The sequence below is a fragment of the Sesamum indicum genome, linkage group LG7 (assembly GCF_000512975.1).
Source record: "Sesamum indicum cultivar Zhongzhi No. 13 linkage group LG7, S_indicum_v1.0, whole genome shotgun sequence".
NCBI classification, from domain to species: Eukaryota; Viridiplantae; Streptophyta; class Magnoliopsida; order Lamiales; family Pedaliaceae; genus Sesamum; species Sesamum indicum.
The window spans coordinates 3782590-3792337 of record NC_026151.1 but is presented as its reverse complement, the minus strand read 5'-3'; the positions used below and the strand labels follow the sequence as shown (position 1 = coordinate 3792337).

The 9748-nt window shown below is 33.5% G+C and overlaps 2 protein-coding genes across 3 annotated transcripts in view; one reads left to right on the top strand and one right to left on the bottom strand.

The window, feature by feature from the left end:
• LOC105166137 (5'-nucleotidase domain-containing protein 4) overlaps nucleotides 1-678 on the top strand; it is a gene marked incomplete in the record, with an annotated part of 14393 nt that extends 13715 nt beyond the window's left edge. Inside the window, 3 exon segments of the mRNA XM_011085377.2 lie at nucleotides 1-42; nucleotides 203-265; nucleotides 373-678. Of these exon segments, the coding sequence (XP_011083679.1) occupies nucleotides 1-42; nucleotides 203-265; nucleotides 373-495 (228 nt within the window).
• LOC105166135 (probable LRR receptor-like serine/threonine-protein kinase At2g16250) lies at nucleotides 849-4879 on the bottom strand. 2 transcript variants are annotated; one of them, XM_020695530.1, is made up of 6 exons: nucleotides 4444-4879; nucleotides 3962-4334; nucleotides 2291-3832; nucleotides 2031-2153; nucleotides 1900-1922; nucleotides 849-1706 (listed from the first exon to the last, which is right to left on the bottom strand). In XM_020695530.1, the coding sequence occupies exons 2-6, from the start codon at nucleotides 4225-4227 to the stop codon at nucleotides 1099-1101; spliced, it is 2562 nt and encodes an 853-aa protein (XP_020551189.1). In that variant the 5' UTR covers nucleotides 4228-4334; nucleotides 4444-4879; the 3' UTR covers nucleotides 849-1098. The 2 variants fall into 2 exon arrangements, with proteins under 2 accessions (XP_020551189.1, XP_011083677.1); XM_011085375.2 differs by having other exon boundaries at nucleotides 2291-4334.

Genomic DNA, 9748 nt, shown 5'->3' with positions numbered 1-9748 from the left:
CGGCTTAGTCACCAAGAAGCACAGCGAGAATGCCATCAAAAGGTAATAAGTGCTCATCAACAAGCCCAATACTATTGATGCTCTTAGAGAGAATTAGTAACTATAGAAACCTCATATTTAGCTATCCAGCTTCAGTATTCCTAGTTGTCTGTTGTCACAGCTAGAATATAAACTGTTTTAATTGATTATCAAATACTTTCAGTTCCACAAGGTATGGGGACAGCTGCTGAAAACTGGCTATCAAAATTCTCGATTTGCACATCAGGTGACATGAAACATCAACAGAACTCTTGCTGTTTATAAAGAGAACTAAACTTACCTTTTCTAGATTTCCTTGACTTCGATGTTCAATCATTGTTTTGCAATTCTCAGGTGGAAAGATTTGCTTGCCTTTATACCAGTCAAGTAACGAATTTGAGTCTCTATTCCCCTGACAAATACTACCGACCAAGTGAAGATTTCATGCCCCATGAATTTGATATCCTTGCTTTATGAAAATATATCATATGTCTGCTATGTTGTGCCATTTTGAGGGAGCATATAGGTTTTGATGTTCTTCATTCTGGAAGCATGAATGTAGTTGTATGTTAGTGTCCATCGTAGAATTTCTCCCTTTGGAAATGTACATTTTATCATATATGAAATGCAGTTTGAGGTTACAGCCTCTCTCTCTCTCTCTCTCCATATTGCAGTAAGACCTATAGCTAAAGCGAATAAGAATGAAGTATGGAATTCAGAACCATAATTTCTAAATGCAAACAGGAATGTGAGAGATGCTGCCAACGTCCAATAGCACTATGAACACTCAAAAATAGTGTGACAAATACAAACTCTTTTTGGACCAAAAATAATCTTCCAAAATTGATTCCAACCAATATCCAACTCCTCTCGCAGGCTCTCCTGTACAAATTAAAAATCTGATTGAGCAACTACACTTAACACAAGCAATCCGTATAGCAAAACTACAGCAGCCTGTTCCCAAGAGTGGCAGTCTTTTCAGACCACTCGTTACTTGGCTGCTGGGCCGTAACAAGTTCTTCTTATAGCCTATTGATAACTTACAACCCAGAACTATATGGACAAACGCCACCACCACCCTCAGCTAGCACAATCCTGTCTCTCAACATCTGCCATCTCGACCGGTTCAGGAAAAACATCACTGGATGATCTTTTATGTGAAGATGAATATTCGTTCACACCACTACCACGGGACCCTACTCTCTCAGACTGCCTTAAACCACCAATGATTTCTCTGTTCGTCTGGGCCGACGTATTAGAACTATCTGATGAGCTATGATGCCAACTACCGAAGAATGCAGCAGTCCAGGACTGCCTAGACGAACCCAGTCTCAGCCTCCCAGAGCTGAAATTTTCCTCCCTCACAACCTTGAAAGGGTTTTCCAATGCTTTAAGCACATGTCTCATTGAGGGTCGTCTGGAAGCCTTAGGATTCAGGCATGACTTGGCCACAATTGCAATGGCCCATACCTCTTCAAGAAGATCCTCGTCTATTATAAGAGATTGGTCGACAATCTTGATCACCCGTTCCTTCTCATGTATGCTGATGTAAGTTAAATTGCTCTCCAACCATTGCTTTGCATCAGCATCGTTTAGTCTGCTGCTTATCCCAAGCCTCCCGGTTACCAGCTCAAGTAAGACTTTCCCGAAACAGTAGACGTCATAGGCACAAGTAACAGTTGATGATCCTGGCAATTTTTGGAACAATACCGTTAGTAATTTATCAAACATTTGATTTCCTAGAGATTTTGTTTGATGTTTCTTTAACAAATTTATTTCAACAAGCTCCTGCTACATAGAGTTCCTTCCAATCCAACAGAGTGAACAAGACATGCAATGTAAACATTATAAGTTGATTTTCTTGAAGTAGAGAACTCTTACCAGAAGGCCGTTTTCCGGAAGTCCTGCACATCATCGCAAAAGAAAAAGGTGTTGAGATTTCAGAGGACAAAGTGAAAGAAAAGGCAATAGTCTGAAGTAATTAGATCAACTCTCAGACAGAAATAACTTACGGTGGTGTCCTAAGAAACCTTGCAATCATACTCTGATGGGCTCCAGGAGCACAAACTTCACTGAAACTTCCAAGCCTCACCTCATACTTGTCATCGAGAAGGATACTGCTAGCTTCAATATCTCTTCAGAAGGCAAAAAAACTTAAGTCAATGAATCAATGAAAATGAACTTTGTTCAGAAAGAGCTTTGACATGAAAAATTAACGTCATAACCTTCTGAGCGAATGACAAACTATATTCTATATGTTGTGTAATAATACCTATGGACAACAGGAGGAGTGCATTCATGATGTAGGTATGATATGGCCTCGGCAGCGCCTATTGCAATTTTCAATCTTGTGATCCAATCCAAAGACTGTAGATCTTCTTCTCCATTTGTTAGTCTGTACATAGCGTTGGACAAATCTCCGTTTGGCATATATTTGTAAACTAAAAACTTCTCATGTTCATCCTCTAAGCAGTGTCCCACTAGTGGAACCAACCTCGGGTGCGAGACCCTGCCAAATAAATCCAGCTCCGACATGATAGATTCTGCTCCAGTAGAACGTAAGTCGACTCTCTTGACAACTACTGAGTACCCGCCCTCCAGTGTTCCGCGAAACAGATCTCCAGAATGACCTTGCTTGATAAGGTTCTCAGTACTGAAATTGCATGTTGCTACGAGCATCTGCTCATAGGTAAATGACTCTCCAACGTTCGACAAGTCAATGAAAACCTTATGAGATGGCTCAATTCCTCCTGCAACAGGTCTCACATTCGAATTCTCTCTTTGATGATTTGTACTCCCAGTATTGCATGCTTTCAGAAGCAACAATATTCCCGTTATTAGAACGACAATGAAGCCAAGCCCGGCAAAAACTCCAACCATGACATAAACCAGTCTTTTTCTGCTCTTGGAAGGTTGTACCAATGGAGGTTCAAGCGGCTCACGGCCACTATCATTACCAAAATATAAACCTCTCTCTGAGTAAAATTTCAAACAGGCCTCTGAATTCCTCTGTCCTGATACACTGAAAAAGCAATTATTTGTAAGGATAATCTTGATCCCCGTATTGTTTGGAGCTGACCCTTCAAAATAGTTGCTTGATACATCAACAACACGAAACTTACCGATCCCAGAACTCAAGTTTCCATAGAAAAGATTGTTAGAGAAGTTAAAGACAGCATCAGTGACATTGACAGAAGCAACAAGCTTTGGAAATACACCGGTGAGATTATTGCCAGAGACGTCAAGGTACTTCAAATGGGACATTGACCATATTGCATCAGGCAGCGTCTCGACAAAAGAATTTTCACAAAGAACTAAATACTCCAATTGAGCGAGTTCCTGAAACAGGCCATCTAACAAAGAACCCTCCAGCCGATTATTACCAACCAACATTTTCCTCAAACTTCTCAATCCTCCTAGTTCCTTCGGCAATGAGCCGAAGAAAGAATTGAACCCAAGATCAAGTTCTATCAACTGAGAAAGATTCCCAAGCTGTGCAGGAACGAAAGCACTCAGACTGTTATTACTCAAATTCAACTGCTTAAGAGTAGAAAGTGAACCGAAACTGAGAGGAATCTCCCCGGATAAGTAATTCGAAGACAGGTCAAGTCTACTGAGATTTCCAAGAGCTGAAATCTCACCCGGAATTTGCCCTGTCAATGAGTTCTGTGAAAGATCAAGAACCGATAATGAAAATAACTTCCCCAATGCAGTTGGCATATTCCCAGCAATCGAATTATTGGATAAATAGAGGGAACTAAGCCTGCTTAAACTTCCAAGTGATGATGGAATTGAACCAAAAATTGAACTGGACCTGAGATCAAGAACTTCAAGATTACTTAGCCTTTCACCTAACCACTCAGGAATCTGCCCTGGTAGCTCAAACCCTGATGAACTAAAAGTGGATAACAAAGGAAAATTTGGTAAAGAATCAATAGCAAACCGTGGATTAAGTTTTCCTTCCCGTGTTCTCCTTAACCCGGACAAGGTTATCCCTGTTACATGACCGTCTTTGCACTCTATTCCGGTCCAATTCAGACAGGGGTTAGCCTTCTTATGCCAATCTTTAGCTCTAATTCCAAGTGCTGACCGGAGATCCAGCAAAGCCTGCCACTCGGTTTCAGAGCTCAGCCGCGGGACAGGCTGAGCCGCCACCGAGTTAAGAATCAAGAACATGAAAAGGTGCAAAATCTTGAGCCGGGCTTCCATGGTTTCTGTCAAAAACTAAAGTATCCTCTGTTGCTGAACTCTATGGAAATCTACAAACATGATGTCTCCACATTTCTTTATACTAAGTTCTCTCTGACAGTTTTCCTCTGCAGAAACGGAAATGAGGCATATAAATTAATAGCAGAAGCGACAAGAGGACGATGAATGCACGTATAAAGGAAGCACAAACCAGCGTGTCGATATAAATACGCATACCTCGACGATCACGAGCTTTGGTTCATCTTTTCAATGCAAAAACCTAAACAAAGTTCTTGCCTGTGACTGTCTGTCCGAATGCGATACACTTTCTGGTGGGGTAATAAAAGCAGAGTGAGGATACGTATTAATGGCGAAAAGGGTACTCTTCACCGGCCACAGCAGCATATAACAAATGTAGTTTTCATGGCAGAGAAAGAGAGCTATTAATGAATACTGAACGGAGACTGAGTTGTTGACCTGGTGGGCCACAGCTTATCCTGCGCTGGTTGTTGTGGTGGGAAGTGTGTGTTTTTGTCTGTTAGTGTGTGTGATTTGCCTTTTCCGGCGAAATCTGCGGTGGCTTCTGGCGGGTTCAGCTGATTTAAAGATTTTCTTGAAAATGGCGGAAAGGATTGGCAAGTTTTTCAAGAATTGGTGTTGGGGAATATGGGAAATGATATTAATAAATAAAGGGTGTGGTGTAGAATACATTAAAATTTGTAGTTTTGTACAGTTGGGATTTGAATAATGCATCGTAATTATGGAAGTACGTATTGATGTGTGCAGGTAATGATTGCTAACTGCTCATTGGTTATGAGTTCGAGTTAATTATTAATTAATTATAACGATAATATAATAATATATTTATAAAAACAAATTATATTTAATATTTCTTGAATTTAATAAAATTATAAATATTTTTATTACTTAAAAAATTAACAATACCTTCTTATATTTAATAGTAGTCCAATTCATTGATTTACTTTAAGTTTGAATTTAAAATTTTAGAATTATAAAATATAAATTATAATTTTATTTATTTTTTAAAAAATATTTTTTTTTTTTGTTTTTGCGAATTCCTAAACTTTTACATCTACCTTGTCCATTTTTTTAAAAAAAAAAAAATAATGAGAATTGACAATTTCAAGTTAAACATTAAGGATATTGATAATTTTTCAAACAATGAATAGATATTCATAATTATACAAAATCTCGAGAAAGTTTATTATAATTTACCTAATTATTACGTGATTGATGAACAAAATAAGAAAAATGATCGATTATATACTTATACTTGTTGTCTAATTGGTTAGATTCGACAAAACTTAATTTGTATTGAAATTTTTCATGTAATTAGAGTTGTAGCTGAGAAATCAATATCTTAAAATAGTAACATTACTCATCAATTTTTTAAAAAATTATGAAAATATTCCTCGAAATAAATTTTTATATTAAAAAAAACTTTGTTAAATTTTTTGTAATTCAAAAAATCATAATGAGATTATTAACCAAACAAAAAGGATTTTTTACTTAATATAAAAAAGAATTAGTTGGTAATTATGATTATTTTTCTTTATTAATAATTAAATAATAAATATAATAGCATAGAAGCATCCAAGAAGATGGGGACAAAACTTTGAAATAGAGTTTCCTAATTTCCAATTTATCTCTTTGGTATTTTTCACTTTATAGCTTGCAAGAAATTGGATGTTTTGTGTCAAGTAGGCTACCTAAATTCCTCAATACTAAATACAAATACTCACTTCACCTAATTTTAGTTGGTTGGCACTATAATTTCTTATGACCAAGTCTTCATTTCTCTTTCACACCTCTTTCTTCTTTTTATTTATATTTTGTTTTTTTGTTCATTCCTCTTTTTATATGGGCCCAAATTCATATTTGGTTTTTTAGGTAGCCAATCATCTTATATTGATCACAAATTTAAAAAAAAAGTTTGTATGATTTATACTGTGAGATTCATAAAAAATTAAACGAGCAATATTGAAACATAGATCGAATAGCACATTTTATATATCATTGACGCAGTTTGTGGAAACGGGATTGTGCATCCGTCTCAAGTCCTTCATCTGGGGGGCGGTGATGATGTAGGCACGCTACACCATTAGCAGGGGTGTTTAGTCAAATTTATTTAAAAGATTTTATAAGTTAGAACATCTTTTTTTTGTTAATTACAATGATTATTTTTAATCATATAATTTATACTATTTTGAATCTATACAATATCAATAGCAATCTTATGTGAAGGGCAAAAATGGAATATAGACAAAATATGATCATTATTTTGTTTTATGAAATATTAATTTAATTTGTAAAGAGCTTGGAAGATGCTTTAAAAAAGTTGAGTAAAAATTACCTTCAATGCCTTTTCAATGAGCCATGAGAGTGATAAAATGTTATGAAGCAGTTCCTTAAAGGTAATTGCCCTTAGGCTTTTTAATCAAGCTTTTGACCGGCTCTTGGGAACTAAAAGCCTCCAAAAGAGGCAGCCAGACCTTAATCGAAGAAGAAGAGAGAAAGAGCTAGCGGCTGAAAACCCAACTGCAAGCCTGTCTATAACCCAAGAGAGCTAGCCGAGCCGACCATTCCGACCAGAGAAAGGAATGGAGTAAGGCTCTACTGATTTTATCCATCTGAACTAGTAGCTAAGAGTTCCTTCTTGTTTTTAAGAGCTTATAAGTTCCAAAAATATTATTTTGAAATTTTATAAGTTTTTTTATAAACAATTTTGAAAATTTCATAAAATTCCAAACATCTTATAAAATATTTTGAAAACCTTATGAGTTGGACCAAACAGAAATTTCATCCCAAGCCAAATCAACTATATTTTAATTTTTAGAAATATGAAAAGCATATCAAAATAGATTAAAATAAAAATTAAGACATAATATATAGGATGGAGCAAATATATGTTTAAAAAAATCTCTTCAAATAAGTAGTCATCAAAATTATGGAAAAATTAATTATGAAATGTCTCATTCAAAGGCTATATCACTCTACGTATCACTGTCATGACTCATCAACCACGATAATGTTTTTTGTATGTATAAATCAACGTTATACATATCAGATTGAATTTTCTATTTTAAACTCTATTGATGAAATTATATTTTTAGTCTTATAAGATACAGGGTTCAACATTTTTAATTTTTTTTTATGGAGTTTTCAAAATAATCCTAAAAATAAAAAAATTCGACATATTCAGTACTCTACTTTATGGATTTTCAAGATCCTAAAATTGAAAGGAAACAATGTTCCATAAATCTCGTAAAGTAAAGAACTGAAAGTATTTAGTATTATCAATTTTGGGATTATTTTAAAAATCCTATAAAATAGAGAACTAAATGTGTTGAGTTTTTTAAATTTTAGAATAATTTTAAAAATTTCGTAAAATAGAGTATTTAAAATGTTGACCTGTTTATTCTATAAACCTAAAAATATATTTTTTTCAATTCTATTAAATATTTTATTCTATTTAACATGTACATCAAAAATATATTTTTTTCAATTCTATTAAATATTTTATTCTATTTAACATATACATACCACGTGTATAAATATTATTTTAATTATTTTATTTTTAAAAAAATTATATACATGACATATATATATTAAATGGAATAAAAAGTTCAATCTTTATGTATTGAGACGCGTCGTATGTATAAAATAAAAAATAACAAGGAAAATTACAACAAATTATAAAAAGAAAAAAGAAAAAAGAAAATGAAGAAGAAGAGTCGACTAATAGTCCAAAGCCGCCAATGTTTCAACGGTTTATCCGTACATGGCCGACACAATCTAATCCACTTGGTATGTGTATGAATGAATGTGTGTAAGTTTCCTTTGTCAATTTTTGTTTTCTAGGCATGCTCCAAAATTTTAATTTCAATAATATTATTATAATTTTTTAAAATATAATTAAAAATTGCTCTTTTAATTATAATAATTAAATTAAAAAAATTATATTTCATTTGTCATAATTACACCAATACGATTTATTAATTTTTTTATAGTAAAAAAATCAACAAAATAATAATAATAATAATGATGATGATAATAATGTATTCTTTCCTTCAAATCGTGACGAAAAATAAAATTAAAAAAAAAACAAAAATGATATATATTAAAATGTACCTCATTTAATTTCATATGAGTATCAAAATTTTTATTTTAAAAAGACGTCTCGTTAGGAGATTTATAAAATACTCAAACTCCTGCTATGCAGGTAATGCGAGATGATTGTTTACATCAATTACAGGAAAGAATCATGTCGGTACTCGGAATCGGAACCACACAAGAACATGCATGTGTCAGATGATAAAGAACACGACGTTCGTTCTCCAAACTTTTTTATTTAATAATAACTTTTGCTTTTTATAGAGAGAATTGAATAAATTGTTATTTGGAGGAGGCATCGAAGTTGACAGAAGAAATATAAACACGTAAAAATTTTCCATAGAGAAAGAGATATTTGGGAATTAGGTTTGAAGTTTGAACGGGTCTTTGATATTTCTTTGTATCATTGGATTCCCACTGAATTATTGATGGAAAGAAAACCAATTATTACCGGACACATCACATCTTTGATTCATACTTTGACAACACCACAAAACAACTTTGGCTGTGTCTCCCTCCAACTTGCCCTTGTCCAAAGGAGTGGGTGTTCGGACCTGATAGTTTGAGTCCCGATTCAATTTGGTTAGGTTCAGAATATGTTATTAGATTCGTCTTTTTTTTAAAAAAAAAATTAAATATTAAATAACTCGATATCCGATTTTAAAAATTTAATTCGAAATTCGCACAATAATATAGGAATCACTTGTTAAGTGATTGAACTCTGTGTGTGTGTTTTTTTTTTAATTATTTAACCCTTAATTCGGTTCTCGCAAATTATCTATTTGAACATTTAAAATGCCATTCCCCTCTACAATGCTTGTAAGCCAACCATGATGTGAAATGCAATATGATGGGCGTTTTATGCGCAAAATATTATTTGTTTTGATTTGATATGAGTTTCTATAGATCTATTTTAAAAAGACGTCTTGTTAAGGAGGAAACGGCTTGAAATGATGAGATGCTCAAGCTCTTCGCCTTGTTGATCGGACAAATCTGAACATTGAACAATTTACAAAACCATTTCCGAACTGAAAAGGACAACATGATCAAATGATTTTCTGAGTACTATATTGACAATATGAAGAAATTACTCGTAACTTAAAAGATTAAAAGAATAAATAATTAAAATGAAGTAATCGACTTTATAAATTTCAAATTATTAAAAAATATAACTCGTGAAAGTAAAATGTTTCTGTTATTGTCAAGATAATATTGAAGTGTCAAACAAGGATATTTATATGTATCTGAGTTTTTGACAGACTGAATTTTCTATTTCAAATTATGTTGTATCTTTCACTCTATTTAATATTATACATGTAAAGTATCGAAAAATAACATTATGTATTTTATTTAAACAAATGTATTATACATATATATTCAAATAGAATATCGAATCCAAATATTTGGA

What these genes read in the sequence shown, in the direction of transcription:
- LOC105166135 (XM_011085375.2), bottom strand. Translation starts at nt 4,227, where the DNA reads ATGGAAGCCCGGCTCAAGATTTTGCACCTTTTCATGTTCTTGATTCTT. An exon ending in ACTCCTCCTGTTGTCCATAG is followed by an intron (nt 2,154 to 2,290) that starts GTATTATTACAC and finishes TGCCTTCTGAAG; the next exon opens with AGATATTGAAGCTAGCAGTA. An exon ending in TTCCGGAAAACGGCCTTCTG is followed by an intron (nt 1,707 to 1,899) that starts GTAAGAGTTCTC and finishes AAAAATTGCCAG; the next exon opens with GATCATCAACTGTTACTTGT.